This window comes from Anas acuta, chromosome 28 (assembly GCF_963932015.1).
Source record: "Anas acuta chromosome 28, bAnaAcu1.1, whole genome shotgun sequence".
NCBI classification, from domain to species: domain Eukaryota; kingdom Metazoa; phylum Chordata; class Aves; order Anseriformes; family Anatidae; genus Anas; species Anas acuta.
Genome location: NC_089006.1, coordinates 490,650 through 509,920, shown reverse-complemented (window position 1 = coordinate 509,920; position 19,271 = coordinate 490,650). Strand labels below are relative to the sequence as shown.

At 63.1% G+C, this 19,271-nt stretch overlaps 3 protein-coding genes across 5 annotated transcripts; 2 read left to right on the top strand and 1 right to left on the bottom strand.

Moving 5' to 3' along the window:
* Window positions 1-222: 222 nt before the first annotated feature.
* Window positions 223-3,549, bottom strand: PRUNE1 (prune exopolyphosphatase 1). The gene is given in 10 exon segments (XM_068662817.1): window positions 223-698; window positions 700-897; window positions 1,071-1,229; window positions 1,312-1,406; window positions 1,513-1,671; window positions 1,739-1,917; window positions 2,128-2,333; window positions 2,408-2,512; window positions 3,232-3,338; window positions 3,369-3,549. Coding segments are annotated over 9 exon segments (1,530 nt in total). The 5' UTR covers window positions 3,271-3,338; window positions 3,369-3,549; the 3' UTR covers window positions 223-308.
* Window positions 3,550-3,572: 23 nt separating this feature from the next.
* MINDY1 (MINDY lysine 48 deubiquitinase 1) lies at window positions 3,573-12,273 on the top strand. Of its 2 annotated transcripts, none has more exons than XM_068662819.1 (10): window positions 3,573-3,728; window positions 7,800-8,083; window positions 9,653-9,710; window positions 10,093-10,157; window positions 10,388-10,546; window positions 10,863-10,965; window positions 11,048-11,190; window positions 11,334-11,513; window positions 11,645-11,794; window positions 11,958-12,273. In XM_068662819.1, the coding sequence occupies exons 3-10, from the start codon at window positions 9,698-9,700 to the stop codon at window positions 12,033-12,035; spliced, it is 891 nt and encodes a 296-aa protein (XP_068518920.1). In that variant the 5' UTR covers window positions 3,573-3,728; window positions 7,800-8,083; window positions 9,653-9,697; the 3' UTR covers window positions 12,036-12,273. The 2 variants fall into 2 exon arrangements, with proteins under 2 accessions (XP_068518920.1, XP_068518919.1); XM_068662818.1 differs by having other exon boundaries at window positions 7,800-9,374.
* A 296-nt stretch (window positions 12,274-12,569) lies between these two features.
* CERS2 (ceramide synthase 2) lies at window positions 12,570-19,072 on the top strand. 2 transcript variants are annotated; one of them, XM_068662831.1, is made up of 11 exons: window positions 12,570-12,701; window positions 14,680-14,853; window positions 15,545-15,662; window positions 15,772-15,890; window positions 16,096-16,153; window positions 16,237-16,287; window positions 16,564-16,656; window positions 16,876-17,004; window positions 17,088-17,194; window positions 17,304-17,457; window positions 17,793-19,072. In XM_068662831.1, exons 2-11 carry the CDS (start codon window positions 14,681-14,683, stop codon window positions 17,919-17,921), a joined length of 1,131 nt encoding a protein of 376 aa, XP_068518932.1. In that variant the 5' UTR covers window positions 12,570-12,701; window position 14,680; the 3' UTR covers window positions 17,922-19,072. The 2 variants fall into 2 exon arrangements, with proteins under 2 accessions (XP_068518932.1, XP_068518933.1); XM_068662832.1 differs by lacking the exon at window positions 12,570-12,701 and adding an exon at window positions 13,863-14,129.
* The last annotated feature ends 199 nt before the right edge of the window (window positions 19,073-19,271 follow it).

Genomic DNA, 19,271 nt, shown 5'->3' with positions numbered 1-19,271 from the left:
GCTGGCAAAGCCCCTAGGCACGACGGGTTCCCTCCCACCAGGCTGGATGCAGGGGCTTGGCTGCACTGAGTCCCTGACACACGGGGTGGCTTTTGGGGACAAAATGTTCTCCAGAATTCCCCTAACCCAGCTCAGCCCAAGAACAGGGGCTCTGCCTCCAGGAGGCCCGTGCTGAGTACGTGGGCCCTTGGATCCCCCTGAAGAAGAGCCAAGAGCCAAGAGTGGAAGGAGAGGGAAATTTAATCCTCAGATTATGGATAACAGGTCCTGAGCCGGTTGTGTCCACACCCAGCAATCCAGCCAGGGCCTCAGCAAGCACTCGTGCCCCCCACGGCCCCAGAAAGGGCCAGGAGGAGAAGAGCTATTAAAACCCCAGCGACTTTGTTAACAAGTGCTGCCCCACTCCTCGTGGGCCCCACGGCGCTGACTCCCATGCAGCGGGGGCAAATGGCATCGGGGAGGGGTCTGCGGCAGCGAGCAGAGCTCGGCTGGAGGAGGCTGCAGCTCGCCCGTGCTGGGGGTGCAACGTCTGTGGCAGCACCCCGAGCGGGCACTGCAGGTGCCAGGGACCCCTCACTTGTCAGGGTCAGGGGGCTGCTCGGCACAGCCATGCGGCTGACCCGCTCCAGCACAGCCTGGGGGCAGAGAGGGGGCACAGCTTGTGCCAGTGGGCTCTCGTCCACCAGGCTGTTCATGGGGGGTGGGCGGCGGGGCTGTGTCCTCCTCCAGCCCCGCCGTGGCCCCCAGCCCTCCAAGCGCAGCCCGGAGGATGGGCAGCACTTTCTTGCGTGAAGCCAGCGCGTTGCCCTGGGCATAGGCGCTGACACAGGACCAGGGGCTGGGCAGGGGCTGGAGATGCAGGGATGGTGTCGTGGCCTCCTCCAGCACCTGGCAAACCTGGAAGGCACAGCACGGTGTCTGGGGCATGCTGGGCACCTCTGATCCCCCGTTCCCCTGAATCGGGGGTCTTTGGGGTGAATGTGTGTGGAAGACACCCCCCTCCATGCATCCTCTCCCACCAGAGCCTTCTGCTAGGGGTGGGTGGGTTTGGGGGTCCCCACTCTGCTCACCATGCTCCGCAGGGCCTCGCGCTGGCTGTACACCGCCAGCTGCCGCGTGGGCTCGTAGCGCTCGTTAAAGGAGACCGTCATGGCCACCAGCCCAGCATAGCCCCGAGCCTGGCAGAAAGCTTCCAGGTCCTGCAGCAAGTTAGGGCGGTGCAGGAAGGTCTGGAGGAAGACAGATGCTGGTGTTGCCCCACTGTGTCTGCTGAACTGCCCCATGCCTCAGTTTCCCCTCACTGCGCCTCACCTCTAGGGCTATGTAGATACCACTGATGGCGAGGACCAGTTCATCATTGGAGAGGGTTTTGAGGTCCTTCCGCAGCATCTGCTCTGTTGTCAGCTCTGGCAGGTGAGAGGGGCTGAGCATGAGCCCTCTGGATGTGTCCTGGTGCCCCAGGGGAACTGTTTATCCCCAGACACTGAGCACTGGTGACACACGTGTACAAACCTGAAACATCAAACTTGGCCGCTTGCAGGGCTTCATAGATGGTATTGTGGGCTGGCAGCTCAGGGAACCGCGACTCGAGCAGGGAGACGCATGCCACGTCCCGGGGTGTCACCTTGCCAGCCGCAGGGCTCAGGTTCACAGAGTCCAGCAGGATGGTGCCTGGGGGATGGAGACCATCAGTGCGTGGGAGCAGAGCCCCGTGCAGGATGACAGGGCCTGGCCTCACCGTGCAGCAGTGCGGCTGTGGCCCGGTCCAGCACGCCTGGGGGTCCCTGGGCAATCCGTTCTGTCACCAGTGTGGCGCAGGAGCCCACCAGCTCCACTGTGAACTGGCAGCTGGGCACTCGCTCCAGTGGCCGGTGGTCCAGCACATCCACCACGGCCTCCTCCAGGGCTGCGTCAGTGCTGGTGGGTGAGATGGGGATGGTGAGAGCGCTGGCGTGCACCTGCCATGCACCACTGTCAGCAGAGCCCCTCTGCCCCTCTCCTCCTGCCGTAAAAATACCCCAGAAGGGAAGGGGAAAGGTTTTACCCACCCTGAGCCAAAAATCAAGCCCTTCAAGCGTGGGAGAAATGAGGCGGTGGGTTGTGTCCGCGTCCCAGCCCGGTGCTCACCTCGGTAGGACGTGGTGGTCAACCAGAGTCAGGGACAGCAGCCCAGCCTGGTGCAGCCCGGCCAGGTCAATCTCATCACGGAAGATGAGGGCGGTTTCCGCAATGCCCTGCTCCCGCAGCAGGAACGTTGTCTCCGTGCGCAGGGCAAAGTCCGAGCGCGGGATGTTCAGCACGGGGATGAAGGCGGCTTTGGGTGGCGAGGAGGTCTGCAAGGGGTTCAGCACCCAGTGAGGCATCCCCCGAGCCCCCCGGCCACCCAGCAGCGCGCAGGCACCCTCACCTTTGCCAGGAAATACGCCAGGGCCAGGGCAGACACGGCTGAGTCCAGGTCGCAGGCCTCATTGCCCATCACCACGTGCACCTCTTGGCGGCACCGGACGTGTTCCTGCCAGGGTGAGAGACGTCAGCCCTGCCGGGGCCACGCGTCCCCTCCGATATCCCCAAAAGCTCCTGAAGGACATCGACTCGATGCACACCTTCAGCACCAGAGCTGTCGGCTGCCTCACCCAACACCCAGCACCTCACAGCTACAGCTGGCAGCAGCTGGCTTCCAGCAGACTGCAGCAGGCAAGAGGCTTGGTCAGGGGAGGTCGAGGTGGGCAATGAGGAGCCATTTCTGCTCAGACAGAGCAGGCAGGCGTTGGGGCGGGTTGCCCGGGGAGGTGGGGGAGTCCCCGTCCTTGGGGGTGTTCAAGGAGAGGTTGGGGCTGGTGCTTGGGGACAGGGTTCAGGGGGTGACATGCTTTAGGGGGAAGGCCGGCCCAGATGAGCTCGGAGGGCTTTTCCAACCCTGATTCTATTCCATTCTGCCCTGTTCTTTGCCTTTAGCTCTGCTCCGTGCATCGCCCCTGCCCGAGACGCCCCCCAGATTCTGCCTCTGACCCGGGCTGCAGGAGAGGGCCCTGGGCTGGGTCCCCCCCGGCCGCCTCCGCTCCTGCTCCTCGCGGCGGGGCCGGGGCCGTACCCGGGCCGCGGGCGGGGCGGCTCCCAGGCAAGGGACCGGGGGACCCTGCCGCCGGTCCCCCCGTGTCCCCCCCGTCCCCGCGCTCCAACTGTGCCCGCCCCGGTCCCCCCGTGTCCCCCCCGGCCCCGCGTGTCCCCTACCTGCAGGGCCGCTCGCCGCCCCTCCACGAACCGCTCCATGGCGGCGGCGGCGGCCGCGAGGACCCGGCACCCCCCCCGCGCCACGGCCCGGTACGGCCCGGTACGGCTCGGTACGGCCCGGTACGGCCCGGTACGGCCCCGAGGGCGGGGCGGCCGCTCCGCGCAGGCTGCCGGGACAGACGGGGCGGCCCCGCGGGGGGGGGGAACACGGCGGCGGGGGGGGGGGCGCCCCCGGGCCCGCCTTAGGCCGAGGCTCGAGGCCCGGTCCCGGTCCCGGCTTTGCTCGCGGGCCCGTGGCCGCCTTCCCTTCCCTTCCCCGGCCCCGGCCCCGGCCCCGGCCCTTCCCGGCCCGGCCCCGCCGTGGTTTCTTCGCCGCTCCCTCCCCCCCCCCCGCCCTCCTTCCTCCCCCTGCCCTCCCGGCAGCCGCCTCTCCGAAGGCGCCCCGGCAGCGTGCGGGCCGCTCCGGCGCCGAAAAGGGGGAAAACGGCACAAAAACGGTGAGAGAGGGGCTGGGGCTGGGGCTGGGGGGCGGGGAGGGGCTGGGGGAGCGAGCGGGGCGCTGGCTGCGCTCCGGGGCAGTGCCGGGGGTTAAAGGGATCGGGAGCGGAGTCAACAACGCGACATGAAGGGACCGAGGAGCTGCCTCGGGACGTGATCGCCAAGAGGCGTCGAGTTCAGCTGCGGGGTACCTCGGGACGAGCCCAGGGGTCAATGTGCCGTTAAGCAAACGCCTCCTGAACGCGGGGGCACCAACGACCTCCCTGGAAAGCCCGTTGCAGCACCCAGCCGCTGTCGTGGTAAAGGGGTCTCTTTCCTACAGCCCAGCCTGAACCTTTCCGTCTGGTGGTGTTCCCACGCGTCCTGACACAGGGTGCCGGGGAGAAAAAGCGAGCACCTCCCTCTCCACATCCTCTCTTCGCAAGAAAGCATAGAGAGCAACAAGGTCGCCCCTCGACCTCCTTGTTTTCCGAGCTTGATAAGCCCGGTGTCCTCATCAGCTCCTCCCAGGACGTGTCTTCCAGCTGCTGTACAGGGAGAAGACGCTGGCTCCAGCTGCATGGAGCAGAGCGGGGCTGGCCTGGTGGCCGTCCCCAGGGCTGCGAGCCCCACGCCGGTGGGGCTGGGGAGTGACCGGCAAGTTCTGGATGCTCATGGTGCAGGAAACCCCGAGGGATTTGGGGACTGAAAGCTGGTCTGACCAGCGGGTTTGGTCTGGGGTTTTCTCCTGGCAAACAGGTGGCACGACAGCCTTCCTCCTGCGGGGCTATCGGAGGTGCTTTGGAAAAGGAGCGATAAAAGGAGGAGCTCGAGCTGCTGTCGGGCCCACTGCCCCCGGGAGCAGGTGACGGGCTGCACCCCTGGCTCCCCAGAGCCCCCAGTGCCTCGCCTGCCGCAGGGTCCCCGCCACGCAGGGCGGCTGGGGTGGTTCAGCGTGCTCCAGAGTTTTGGAGCCGGTTTTTCTGCCTGCTGGTGCATCGTGCCTGGTAGGACACCGCCCCAGGCTTCCCGTGGGTCTGTGACAACTGTGGCTGGCTCTGTGGGTCACCAGGGGGGCTGGGCAGTGTGTTTCTGAGTGTGAGTCTTTGCAGCCACGCCAGGAGCATGCGTTTGTTTGTGTTTCACCTCCCGTCTCCCCGCCGTGTGTTACAAGAAGCCTCAGTGGTGTGTGTGCGGGGAGGTGTGGACCAGCACCTGCTGGGCTGCTTCCATGGCCTCCCTCCAGCAAAGCACTTAAGCATGTGCTTCGGTTTGGGCACCATGCTCTTCCTCGATCAGGACCAGTCAGCTGTTGAGGGCTAAGCGTGTGTTTAAGTGCTTTCTTGGCTCTGGGCCTAAATTCCTCTTTGTTTTTGTGCTGTGGCTCCAGCCGGAGATGAGTGCATTTACAGGGCTGTTTTTCTGCTTCCTACCTGTGAATCATTTTTGTGTAAGTCAGGGACAGCCACGGCTCAGCAGCTGGGCTTGCAGCTCCCATCCCCGTGGTGGGAAGGGCTGCGAAGGGCTGGTCAGAACTATACCTTCACAGTGCTGACTTCTGTGATTGTTTTGGGACAAGGTGAAGCCATTCCCCTTCCTTTTGGATTTTCTTTCCTGAATGAAATCCCTTGGGACTGTGTGACTTCAGTTCTTGCAGTGACAATGCCTGGCTCTTTCGATGCAGGAGCCTTTTTACTGCTTGCTTCCAGCACTACACAGCACCTTTTTTTTTTTTTTTTTTTTTTTTTTCCAGAGGAGGACCCCATTAAATGTTTTAGCTGGACTGGTAGCATATAATCCCCAGATACAGATCCCCTGACCTACCTGCACTAATCCTCCCTGCTTGCTTGGAGAGGTTAGGTCTGGCCCATACACAGGCAGAGAAGGGAACGTCTCAGAGAAGATGAATCCATCCTGGGGGCTGGAGATAGCCCTGCTGGATTTTTTCCTCGGTGCCTTGCAGCTTTGATTGGTTTGGGATCAAACTTACACCATGCTTTTGGCAGTTAACCTAAAGATCCCCTTGTTCCTGGGAGCTTGGGGATGCTTCAACCAAAGAGCGACCATATGGAGTGCCAGGCTGGAAGCAGCTAAGACCCCTTTTTAGCGCTTCTGGCCTCACAAAAAGAACAGTGAGGCCATGATAACGAAGCCACCCAGGGCTTGACTGTTTTTTTTTTTTTTTTTTTTTTTTTTTTTTTTTTTTCCTGGGGCTTTTGGGACTCAGAGGCCAGTGGGTCAATTATTGGTACTTCAAAGCAGGGGGGAGGCAGTAACTGGGGCCAAGAGGTGAGGACTGAGTCAGAAGCCAGGTGCAGGGTCTGGCGAGGAGCTGGGTTCCCAGCCCTGCCACCATGCGTGCTCCAGCAGCAAGAGCTGCTCTGCGTGGCTGGGGGTGGCGAGGGGACGCTCTTGTTGAAAACCTGCCTGGGTTGGGATGTGTTTATTGCCATAACACCCGGGAAGGGCAGGATCTAATCACACAGCTTTGGTACAAATGCAGCGAAGCCACCCTCTCCCTAAGGAGTACAGGCTACAGGAGTGTAGCTTGTTTTATTTAAAGCTGCCAGTGGCCTCTGAACCCAGAGAAACCACAGGCTGGCGAGCTCAGCATTCCAATTCTCACTCTGGCTCTTGGACTCGCTGAAGTGAATGATGGGCTTGCAGGGACGGTGGCTTTACAGGGACTGCTCTGCACGTGGTGAAGCAAAGCAGCGAGCTTGTGCAGGATCCAGGCTGATTTTGGGAAGGGGAAAGGCTGGCGACAGAGATGCACGTGGTGCAGGGAGGGTTAGCCAAGGACTCATTTATGCTGGAAGATGACTCAGAGCCACGTTAGGGAAAGAGTCCATGGGCTGTAGCGTCCTGCTGTCTGCTCACCCCGTTTTGGAAGTGAATTCAGCCTAGCATTTTCCAGCACGCGCTGTGACAGCACAGGGATGTAGCTACAATAGCGGCTGCTAGCAAAACCCTAGAAAAAGGTGTGAGAAAGGGTTTGCTCAGAGAAGCCCTTCTGTGGCTGGAACCTGAGTTTCTGATTGTCAGGAGCTTGCACCCAAGCCTTTGAGTTTGTCAGTGCTTTTGGGGGGATTTCACCTCCTCTTTGGATGCTTTTTACTTCTGAATTCCTGCTGTCCCATGACAGTGGGTGGGAGAGGCACAGAGCCAGTGCCGAAGCACTGCAGCGCTTGCTGAAACTCGCCCTCCTACTTGTTTCCCTGGAAGTTTCCTCTCCAGACACCCTGGAGCCAGGAGGAGGCTCCGCTCCGTAACACAGATGTGCACAAACACCACGCGAGGTGCCTGCGTGGTGCTCGCTGGCCCCACTGCTGCTGCAGGGCCTGCTGGCAGGGCTGTGAGAAGCGGTGGCGAAGCCCCGTGCAGCGGAGCCACGCTGCTGCCATTTCCTTCTGCTGGTCTTGCTGCGTCCCCCTGGGAGCTCACGGTGGTGCAGGTCGCCGCGAGGAGACAGCCTTCTGGATTTGTGATTACTTCACCTTTTCCATGCTTGGCAGAGCAGCGTTGGCAAAACCACTCAAGCACAGCCTGCGCTGTTGCTATGTGGGTCAGGCTATGCTTGCCTGTTCGTTTGCTTCACGTTCGTTCCCCACGTCCCTCTCGGAGAGTCTGGGGACAGCCCCGTTGTGCGTCCTGCCCCAGCCCACTGAAGGGCTGAGCACCAGGCTCCCCGTGGGAATGGAGGCGCTTGCAAAAGTGCCCGTCCCTCTGCAGTGCCCGTCGGGTTTCGTTGCAGCCATGAGCTTAGGTGAGAGCTGCGAGGGCTGTGTGTGTGGCAGAAGGAGGGAGGAGGATAAAGATTAAGGAATAATGCGATCTCCTGGTGACTCAGCTGAGGTGTGTGCTTCAGCCGGAGCAGCCCTGGTGCTGTGGGGAGGGGCAAGGGTATTGCGAGACAGGGCTGGGGAGAGACGGTGTGGAAATGGGGGAGAGGGGGGCTGCAGGGGCATCCACCTGCAAAAAATGCATGCTCTCGGGCACAAGGCTTTTCAGAGGCCGAGCAGAGCTGAATTACTGGCAGTCGGATAAGGCTCTGTTTCTTCCAACTTGTTTCCTTTTTGGTCCCTGTGCAGGAGAGGCCGTGGGAGGAAACCGGGCACAGGCAGAGCAGCAGGTGGAAAAACCCCGACCAAGCCGGAGCCAGGACGGAGCAGCCTTGTTCTGTTTGTGTAACCTCTGGGCAGGAGAGAAGCGTGTGCGGGGGAAGGCACTCGGAGCTGCCGCGATCCTCAGAGACCAACAAGGAGAGGACTGGATAAACAAGTTGATAGGACCTTGAAAGACACATTTTCAAGACTATCTGGGCCTGTCTTTGTTCCACAGGTCTTGGCTGGGATTTCAGCAAACTGACTCTGGTGTAAGTATGTGAGTTAAGTGTTTCAGTACACAGTTTAGTTTCTTCTTTTTTTTTTTTTTTCCCCTCTTTAGTTGCTAACAGGAGGCAGATAAAATACATATGCGGTCGTTAATTTTTTTAAATGCAAGTTAGAGGTATAATCACCTGTGGTGTGTGTGTACACACGCATGCAGAGCAGGGAGAATATTGTGTTTCACCAGTGGTGAATAACTGAACTTGAAGCTGGAGGGAGCAGCAGCCCTGTCTCTGTCTGCCTCCACGCTGATCAATAAGTGGCAGACCAAGCGCTGCCGCAGCATTTCTAAAGTCATTTAGAAAACCAACAGCACCAAAACTTCCACAAGAACATCAAAGTGCCTGCTACGGACTTGATGAAACAGCTGGGAAGCTCCCTGAAGAATAAACAGCCTCGAGGAGAAGGACTCGGCCTCTAAGAAATCAGACTTTTTTAGTCTGCCGTGCAGAGTCCATCAGAGACTTCTTAGATGAGCACTATTTTTGATTATCTAAATGAATGTGAAGTGACAGAGAGCAATCCAAGCTCTGCACGCTTGGCGAATGACTCGGACTCATCACACACATTTTTCTTGGAATAACTGAGCTTTGCATCCTAAGAAAGTAGAGCTCTGCACCGCAGCCATTACTGGACAGAACTGGGTGCCGTGGGCAGGAGCTTTCCCCTGCCTCCTCGTGGGATCCTTGGGGCTGCTGCGAGCTCCGTAGCCAAGCCTGCTGCCGTGGGAGGTGGCACCGGGCCCATCGCCGCCGCATGCTCTGAGCTGGTGGGATGGAGCTGCAGCCGGAGCAGGGGGAAATACTGCTCACTACAGGGGACGGTGCCCAGTGCCAGGGGACCAGCCCTGAGCTCTGCCAGCTGCCTCGTGGTGCAGGGGAGGCTGGCAGAGGGGAGGACATCGCAGCCGTTGGCCAGGAGAGCCAAGAGGCTGGTGGGCAAGGCCAGGCGCCGCAGCCAGGGGAGGAGGATGCGCTTGGCCCCAGCAACAAGAAGGCCCCCGAAGAACAGCAGGAGAGCGAGGACAGCAAAGCCCAGGACTCCCAGGAGGGGCCGCCTGCCCCAGGGGAGAGTGATGCGTCCCCTGGGGGAGCCTCGCGGCCGGCGGGTGAGCCCCCCAGCGCCCGCCCTCCTGCCCGGGAGCGGGAGCCCGAGCCGGATTTCTACTGCGTGAAGTGGATCACGTGGAAGGGTGAGCGGACTCCCATCATCACCCAGAGCGAGAACGGGCCCTGCCCGCTCCTGGCCATCATGAACATCCTCTTCTTGCAGTGGAAGGTGAGCAGGATGGTGGGCACAGGGTCTAGAGGTTCGGGGCACTGGGTGCCTTTCCTCCCTGCAGTGCTAGGAGGAAAGTTCAGGGTCATGTGGGGAGCCAGCTGGAGGCTTCAAAATAATACGTTGAGAAAGGAAAGGAGGGTCGAAGTGTCTCACCCTTCCTGCCTCTTCTGCTTTGATTTGTGCTGCCGAGTTGGGGGTTTGGGGCAGTGGGTGGCAGCCCTGGCTCTCACAGGGGAGGTGCAGGGGAAGGCATCACTGTCCTCTTCTGCTTGCAGGTGAAGCTGCCCCTGCAGAAGGAGGTGGTCACGTCAGATGAGCTGATGGCACATTTGGGTGAGCAGGGAGCAACTGGGGGGAGTGGTGGCTGCCCTGCTGGCCCTGCAGGCTCCTGGGACTGGCAAAGGATGGGATTTGCCATCTGCTGCCCCACCTCTGGGTCCGTCTCTGCCACCCGCTGATACCTCTGCACTTCTCCCCTGCTCACACTCCCCATGCATAGCCCTCAAAGGGATGTTCCCCTGGTGTGTGGAGGAGGAGGAGCTGTAGGCCAGACCTTTGTTGGGTTGGGAGGGCAGGAACCAAGGGGCAAGGGAGTCCTGGTGCGGATCCAAGCTCTGCTGACTCTGTGCGCTGTTGGGCCGGGTGCTCGGCCCCCCCACCTCAGGGAGGAGAGCTCGGTGCCCCAGACTGAGCAGCCACATTTGCTCTTTCCAAGGGGACTGCATCCTATCCATCAAACCCCAAGAGAAGTCAGAAGGGCTGCAGCTGAACTTCCAGCAGGTGAGGAGCGAGGTTGGATGGGGGAATGGATCCATTTGACTTTCGCGATGGGTCTCGAGGGACACACGGGTGGTAGAGTGCCACGTGTCACCCAGCTGACAAAATGGAACTGCGATTTCTCTTGGGATTTTATCTGCCTTGACATGCATGTTGGGGGGTGACGGACTGGGTGGCAGGGTGCGGGGTGCCCAGCCTGTGTCCTGAGCAGGACCCGTGGTTTCCCCCTGCAGAACGTCAACGACACCATGATGGTCCTCCCCAAGCTCTCGACAGGCCTGGACGTGAACGTACGGTTCACAGGTGTCTCCGACTTCGAGTACACACCTGAGTGCATAGTTTTCGACCTCCTCAATGTCCCGCTCTACCATGGCTGGCTGGTGGACCCGCAGGTGAGGCTGCGGGCTGTCCTGGCACCTCGCTGGGTGGGTTTGTGGTGTGTGTGCGGCTGAGACTTGCCCAGGGCTGGCTGCGGTGCTGCTCTGCTCTCCCTGGGGGACAGTGATGCAGGTTTGGCTGCTCTGGTGTCCCCAAGGGAAGCTGCAGCAGGGGCTGTGCTCCCTGAGCCGGGGCAGGAGGCTCAGCTCCCTCCCCATGCAGATGGTGGCCACTTCCCTGGCTTAAATCCTCCCACCCTTGCCCGCTCCTGTGGGTGCCGCGGGAGAGGCCGGGTGCCTGGCAGCCCGGGCTCACTGTCCTGTCTCGCAGAGCCCCGAGGTGGTGCAGGCCGTGGGCAAGCTCAGCTACAACCAGCTGGTGGAGAAGATCATCACCTGCAAACACTCCTGCGACTCCAACCTGGTGACCGAAGGTAAGGGCCCTGGGGCAGCCCTCGGCCTGCCGTGGGCACCCTGGGGTGCCTCGGCTCTGTTCTGACGTCGCTGCCACCCCAGGGCTGATTGCGGAGCAGTTCCTGGAGTCCACGGCCTCCCAGCTGACGTACCACGGGCTGTGTGAGCTCACGGCTGCTGTGAAGGAGGAGGAGCTGAGCGTCTTCTTCCGCAACAACCACTTCAGCACCATGATAAAGCACAAGGTGTGGCTGTGCCCTGGCTTTGCTCCCTGCCCTGCTCCGCTGCAGCAGTACCTGCGTGGCTTCTTGCAGGATCCGGGGGGCTCTGAGCTCGGGTGCTTGCCCTTTTGGTGGCAAGGCTGACTGTCCCTGTGCCTTCTCCCCAGGGCCACCTCTACCTGCTGGTGACGGATCAGGGCTTCCTGCAGGAGGAGAGGGTGGTGTGGGAGAGCCTGCACAACGTGGATGGTGACAGCTGCTTCTGTGACACTGACTTCCACCTCAGCCATGCCCTGGGCAAGGAGGCGGCTGCTGCGGCGCCCCCAGAGCAGAGGCAGGTGGACCAGGTAGGGGGCAGCCTGCGCTGGTGGTAGGGGACTGGCGTTCCCTCGCAGCTCCGGGGAGTGCAGCAGCTCCCCTGCCACCGGGATTTGTGGCACCTGAGCTAGACGGAGCCCCTCTTTCTGCCTTTCCCCAGGACTACATGATCGCCCTGTCCCTGCAGCAGCAGCAGGGCCAGGGCCCCTCCACGCTCAGTGACCTGGAGCTGGCCCGCCAGCTGCAGCAGGAGGAGTACCAGCAGCAGCAGCAGCAGCAGCAGCCGCGGCCAGCCCCGGCCCCCGCACAGGTAGCGGGGACCCCCTTCCTCACACCTCTCCTTCCCCGCCCTAGCGGGCAGGGGAGGCAGAGGGCAGGGGCTACGGCCCCAGCCTGAGGGGCTGCAGGGGCACGGGGAGGGGGGGGCACCCTGGGGTGGCCTCTTGTGCCCCAGCCCTGCTGTCTGTCCGCAGGGCCGAGCGCAGCCGGGGGGGCGGCCAGCCGGGGAGCGGAGACAGCGGCAGAAGGACTCGGACTGCACCCTGCTGTAGTGCCCAGCGGGACCCCCCCCCTCCTGGGGGAGCACCAGCCGGAGCCCCCCCCCCGGTCCTGCCGCTGGCCCTGGGGGCAGCCGGAGGGGGGCGGGGGCCGAGGGCTGCCCCCCCCCCAGTATTTCCCGTGGCCTTAACGTGGGGGTGAGGAACCCCCGGGTACCCCCCGCCCCTCCCGGCCGGGGGGGCCCCTTCCAGTCGCTGCCTTAGCCCGTACCAATAAAGGACTCTGCCCGGAGCGCCTGCGGGGTGCTGTGCTCTGCCTCGGGGGGGGGGCGTGAGGGGCCGGCAGCGGGGAACCGGGAGCGCCCCCCCGGTGGGGAGGGGCTGCGGGGGGGGCGGGGAGGGGAGGCGAGGGGGGGCCGGGGCGGGCGACCGCTGGGGACTGCCTGCGGGGACCCCCCCAGCTCCTGCGGCCCCCGGGCGGGGATGCCGGGGGGAGGGGGGGGGGGCTCCGAGGCCCCGCCCCCTGCCGCGAGGCCCCGCCCCGCCCCTCGAGGCCCCGCCCCGCCCCGCGGCCCCGCTCCCCTCCGGGCCGTCCGTCGGCGTTGGCGGTGACGTCACTCCCGCCCGCTGCCTGGCGCGGGGCGCGCGCGGGGGGGCGGCGGCGGCGGCAGCGCGAGGCGGCGGCGGCTCCGGGAGGCTCCGGGCGGCGGCGGCGGCGGCGTGAGTGGGGCCGGGGGGAGGGCGGGAGGGAGCCGGGTCCCGGCGCCACGGGTGCGGGGCGGCCGCCGCCGGGCTCCGCGGGGCAGAAGCCAGCCCGGGGGCCCGGCCTGGCGGCGGCGAGGGGGCCGCACCGGGAGGGGCGAGCTCGGACCCTGCGGCGCCGGAGCGGCCCCGGCCCCGCTCCGGGAGGCTGCGGCCGGGGGCAAGCCGGGGGCGGGCCGGGACCGGGCCGGGCCGGCCTCGCGTTCCTCCTTTCCGCCCGAATCTCGCCATTTTTGCAGCCCCGGGGCGGGGCCGGGCGGAGGCAGAGACCCGAGCGGGTGCCGGGGCTGGGGCAGCGCCGCGGGACCCCCCCGGGGCTGGGAAGCAGCGGGAGAGCCCCGCGGGAGGGGGAGCGGCCCAGGGCCCCCCCCCCCCCCCGCCCCGGTACCGGGGCTCCCGGCCCCAGCTGGGGGCACCGAGCGGTCCCCGGGGTTAAGCAGCGGCCGCCCCCCGAGCCGGCGTGGCCCGGGCCCGGACGTGCCCCCGCTGCGGCCTCCCCTGGCGCTCCCGCCCCGGGGCCTCGTGGCTCGGGACCGGCCCGCGGGGTCCCGCCCGCCCCCTCCGCGGCGTTCCCGGCCCCGGCCCCGCGGGCGCTGCCCGGCCCGTTACGCGCCGCCCGCTGCCGCCCGGCCCTAGCAGCGGCCTCGCCCGGCCGAGCGCCGCTTGCGAAACGGGGCCCGGCGCTTCCTCTTCCCCGGGAGGGGAGGGGGGGGGCCGGGGGGCGACCCGCTCGTCCCTCCCCGAAAGTCCCGTTCGGAACCGGGGCTCCCGGGGCTGCGAACGGGAGCGCCGCGGCCCCGTGCCCGGCGGGCGGCAGCGCGGGGCAGGAGAGCCCCGAGTCCCCGGCCGGGGGTCGCGTCCCGGGGCCGTCGTGTCCCGGGCCGCGGCTTTTCTGGGCCGGGCACAAGGGCGCCCGTTGTGCCCCGGGCCATGAAATCCCTCACCCCGCGCCCTCGGGGCGTGCAGGGCCGCCCGCCCCTGCCCCTGCCCCCGCCCTGCCGCGCGTTTCCCCTCCCGGCGGCCGGGGGCCGAACGCGGGGGCCGAGCCCGGGGCTGGCCCGTCCTGGGCCTGGCGGCCTCGTAACGGGGCCGTGCGCGTCCCCTCGGTGCGTGCCCCGCTGAGGCCGCGGGAAGCGGGCCAGGGATCGATGTTGGAACCGGGAGCGAGGTTCCTCCCTCCAGCCCGTGCCAGGATCCGTCCCGCGGCTCGCAGGCAGGAGCCCGCCCCGGTTAATGATCAGCCGCTGACCTCTCCGGCGCACGGAGCAAAGTCCCTTCGCCGCAGCCCAGCGCCCGGCCGGCCCGGGGTGCAGGCAGACCCTCGCTGCCCCATGGACCCCGGCCCCGGGCGGCTTCACGGGGGGCTCGCGGCTGCTGGGAGCCGAGGTGAAGGCCAGGCGGGGCACCAGGCAGAGGGGCGTCCCCGCTCACGGGCTCCCATCCTCGGCCCTGCTTCTCTGGGTCGTGCTCCGCTCGCCCGGGGGAGGTGTAGAGGGCGGCGGTGATGGGGTCCAGCACTTAGGCACCGGGGATCCTATTCTGGGCAGCACCGAGCGCTGCTTCTCCTTTCAGGCCCGCGGCACTTCCCCCAGTGCCAACCGCAGAGTGGTTTTGCTGCATGAGCCTTGTGTGTGCCGGGGGGGTCCCCAGGACGGGCCCTGCTCCCGCTCTGGGCGTGGGGTTGATCCTCTTGGGGCTGCCTGTGGACCTGAATGGGTTCAGCGGTGTGGGGCTGAGGTGCTGGCTTGTTGTGCACCCAGCTCTGAGCCTGGCTGTCCCCAGCCCCACACCCGGCTGGCTGGGACCAGCCCTGGGGCCAAACTGTCCCTTCCTGCCCCGGTGGCTGGTGGGAGGGGACGTCCTTTGTGGCCGTGTGCTTCTGGGGGATGGGGATGGTGCCATCTTCATCATCTCCTTTAATTCTTTCTCCCCACAGCATGTTTCAGACCTTGTACAGCTATTTCTGGTGGGAACGGCTCTGGCTTCCGGCAAATCTCACCTGGGCCGACCTGGAGGACCGCGATGGGCGAGTGTATGCCAAAGCCTCTGACCTCTACATCACCATCCCCTTGGCCTTCCTCTTCCTCATCGTCCGGCACCTCTTTGAGACGTGAGTGCTCCCTGCCCGGGTTCCCTGGCCCAGCCATAGCTGTACCCCTGGGGATGGGCATGCGGCTGGGGACTTGCTGTGGTGCCTTAGCCGGGGGAGAAGCAGGGCAAACGCCTGGAGGTGGCACCCTGTCCTCAGCCCTGGTGGCGAACGAGCCTGGGAGTCCTGAGAGCTGGCAGCAGCACCCTGCAGGCTGGGAGCTCTGTCCACAGGCTGTCGCTAACCCCCAGCACAGATTTAGGCCCCAGGATCTGCCCTCGGTGGCCCTGCACAAGCGTGGCTTTGTGCATCCTCTGCTGCCCTTATCACGGCACAGTCGGCTGCAGGCCCCAGCATTTAAGGAGCGATTTGTTGGGCAAACAATGGCAAGCTGAGGCTGGGAACAGACGAGGCTTTGTTGGAATGGTAGGAGAAGGGGGCGGATACAGCCGTGCCTCTTTGCGCTGTGCCTGGGAGGGGGGCAGTACCTAGTCCAAAGGTGTTCCCCAGCCCTGGGGTGAGGGAGGGACCTGGGGAATACCCCCTGGTAAAGCCTGCCCTGGAGATGCTGCCTGTAGCAAGGCCAGACAATAGTGGGATGGGGAAACTGAGGCATGGAGTAGCTGTGGGTCCCCAGGTGGCTTTGATGGGGCCGCGTCAGCCATGTGTCACAGAAGTGGGGGCACCTTGTGTGCTCCTGCTCCTTCCTCAGGTACGTGGCCACACCACTGGCTGGGCTGCTGAACGTCAAGGAGAAGATCAGGTTAAAAGCCACCCCCAATGCCGTGCTGGAGAAGTTCTATGCTGCCACCACCAAACACCCCAAGCAGGTGAGGTGTGTGTGCGTGGTTGGGGCTGAAATGGGCTCTGTGGCTGGGGGAAGGCAAGCAGCTGAGCAGGGGCATTGTGGCATGGTGTTGACATCTCTGCTGCCCTTAGGCCGATGTGGAAATGCTCTCCAAGAAGAGCGGCTGCACAGTGCGGCAGGTGGAACGCTGGTTTCGGCGCCGCCGCAATCAGGACCGGCCCAGCCTGCTCAAGAAGTTCAGGGAGGCCAGGTGAGACCACACGCCTGTCCCCGCAGTCACTGTCACCCTTTGGGCTGGCCACTGGGGACTGCCATGTCCCTGGGGTGCATGGGGCTGTGGGGACCCACTTGGCTGGGAGCTGCCCTGGGAGGGTGGAATATGGGGCCGATGGGTCTGTCCTTGTCCCTCCCTCACCCCGGTGCCCGTCTGAGGACCATCTGCTTCCTTTTTCCAGTTGGCGATTCACGTTTTACCTTATTGCTTTCATTGCTGGCATGGCTGTCATAGTGGATGTAAGTACTGGCCTCTCCTGTGCCTGGCCCCATTGGCCCCCAGCCTCCACCTAACATCTCTCTCTCTCTCTCTCCTCCCACAGAAGCCCTGGTTCTATGATCTCCGGGAGGTGTGGAAAGGATACCCCATCCAGGTGAGCACCCGTCCCCATCCCAGTCCTCATCCCACAGCCCTTCCTGCCTTCAGGGGCTGCCTGGCTGATAAGAGGCAGGGATCAGGGTGCCCAGGTTGTGGGAGGGTCTCTGGCACCCATGTGGGTCTGCCTGATGCCCACAGAGGGGGAGCGAACCCCTGGCATTGCGCAGAGCACCTCTGGCAGCCCTGTGTGTTGGCTGATGCCTGTGGAGGGGAGAATGAACCCCCTGGAATACAGGGAGGATCCCCTGCAACCTGTCCCTTTGTCTTTCAGAGCATGCTGCCCTCCCAGTACTGGTACTACATGATCGAGCTCTCCTTCTACTGGTCCCTGCTCTTCAGCATTGCTTCTGATGTCAAGCGCAAGGTGGGCTGTGGGGCTCTCTGTGGCCAGGCCACTTGCAGGGCTGACAGATGTGGGGTTGTCTTGGCAGGGCTTTCTCCATGTTTGTAGTGGACATGGGAGACCAGACCAGCTGCCTGGGAGGATCTTGGAGGGGGTCTTGGGGTCAAGAGGCATGTCAGGGAGCTGGGGGTTGGAGCAGGATCAGTGTAACCGTCCTCCCTCCCCCTTTCCTGGGCGCAGGACTTCAAAGAGCAGATCATCCACCATGTTGCTACCATCATCCTCATCAGCTTCTCCTGGTTTGCCAACTACATCCGCGCAGGAACGCTCATCATGGCCCTGCACGACTCTTCTGACTACTTGCTGGAGGTATGTCCCCAACCCCACCACCACAGGCATGGCCGTGGCCACCTCCTGTGTCCCCTCCCTGCCGCTCACCCCGTGCCCTTCAGTCTGCCAAGATGTTCAACTATGCTGGCTGGAGGAACACGTGCAACAACATCTTCATTGTCTTCGCTGCTGTCTTCATTGTCACCCGCCTGGTTATCCTGCCCTTTTGGTGAGCGTTGGTGCTGGTGAAGGTGTGGGGAAACTGAGGCATGGGATGGGAATACCCACAGGGTGTGGGAGGCCAGTCCCTGCCATAACAGAGCTAATTCTTTTGTCAGGATCATGCACTGCACAGTGGTTTATCCACTGGATCTTTACCCTGCCTTCTTCGGCTACTACTTCTTCAACTTCATGATGGCGGTGCTGCAGTCGCTGCATATCTTCTGGGCCTACCTCATCATCCGCATGGCCCAGAAGTTCATAACTGGAAAGGCAAGACAGGGGTCTGGGGGTGGCTCGCAGCCCTCGTGTTGCAGGGCGGTACTGCTGCAGGGGCTGGATCTGAACCTGGCTTGTGCAGCTTGGGACGAAGGGAATGGTGTGGGTCTGCCCCGGGTTAAAAGGTGGAGGCTGGGGGTGGCATTATTGGATTTGGACCCCAAACCAGGAAGCTGAGCGGCTTCCTAAGTCCTGTTATGTTCTTGTTGGAGAATAATTGGGGTGGAGAGAAAACTGGAGTGGTTGGGATCAGGGAACCTCAGGTACAGCAGGAAAATGTTGCCCTGCTGCTGCTGACTGATCTGCCCACTTCTCCTCTCCCCCCACAGGTGGTGGAAGATGAGAGGAGTGACCGCGAAGAGACAGACAACTCGGAGGAGGAGGAGGAGATGGCAAAGAATGGGCCCCTGTCCAACGGTCACCCGGTCCTCAACAACAATCACCGCAAAAATGACTGAGCACCCTCGCCCCGTGTCTGCACTGGCAGGGGCGGCTGGGGGCCCTGCCGGAGGCCAAACCCGTGAGATGTCAAATCCCATCACGCCACCCTCACGTAGCACCAGGGGCCCCGTCCCCTTCATCCTCTCCCTTCTCTGGTCCGGCAGAGCAAACTGGGACCCTGGAGAGCCCATCTCGACCTCCAGCTCCCTCCGTCGCCTCCTCCGGAGGGGCTGCAGCTCTGGGGGTGGCAGCGGTCGCTGCTTCTCCGTGTCACACTCACCCTTGATTCCCTTTCTGCCTTTTACCTGCTGCCTTAATCTGCCGTGGTGCCCCGGGGCAGGCAGAGTGCAGACAGCTCCCTCTCCAGCTGCCAGCACCCCTCTGGGAAGGCTCCTTCCCCTCCCTGCAGCCCTGTGGAGTGGCTGTTGCTGGAGAGCCCAGCTCCAGCTGCGCAGAGCTCGAGCCCTGCCCCGCGTTAGTCCCTGCCCCTGGTTTCCGACCATCCCCCTCGCTGGAGGGGAGTGTGTTCTGCAGTTGGCATTTGTGCCTCTTCCCGGTGCGCAACCGGGCCAGCTCTGCCTGCGGGGATGGGTGTGGGCTCTGGGGGAAAGGTTTTTGCCCTGCTGCCAACCCTGTGAGAACAGTTTGGAAAAGCCCCTTCCCTGACCTGTGCCTGGCTTTGTTGCTAGCACCAAGCAACGGAGGCTCAAGGTGGGGGAGTTGGTGGAGAAGTGGGCACAGACCCTGCTCTGCCACTCTCAGAGCTCTCTGAGGAAGGAGCAGATGAAGTAGTCCTGGGTATTTCAGTGGCTGAATTGTTGGACAACACTAGGGAGTGCTCGGGAAGGAAGATGTAGGGTTTAGTCACTACTCGTGTCTCGCAGAGGATTTTAATCCGCTCATTTCTCTTCTGTAAATGGGTTTCAATTGCAGAGTGTGTCCCTCTCTGTGGCCTCTCCTGGTCCCTTCCCCAGCTGTAACAGGACAAATTTGTGATTGATTTTTGTTTCTATTTATTTGGAAGATGGAAGGAGCCAGTCCTGGCTCTGCCTCACACATCCACGTGTCTGCTGTGCGCAGTGCTGGATGCGGCGAGACCTCCCAGCATGGAGGGGTGGGGGAAAAGGACCATTAACCAACATCAGACCAAAATGCATTTTTTTTTTTTTTAAGAAAAAAAAAAAAGTTAAATATATTAAAAGTTAAAAACTAATAAACTTCTGTAAAAAAAAAAAAAAGCCTGGGAAGCATCTGTGGCTGGAAAGGCAAGCCCAGTCTTGGGGGGGGGGGGTTGTAGCAATGCCACACCATTGAGCCCTTCAGCTTTCAGTAGAGCAGTGCTAAAACTGGGTAGAATTCGAGGTTTG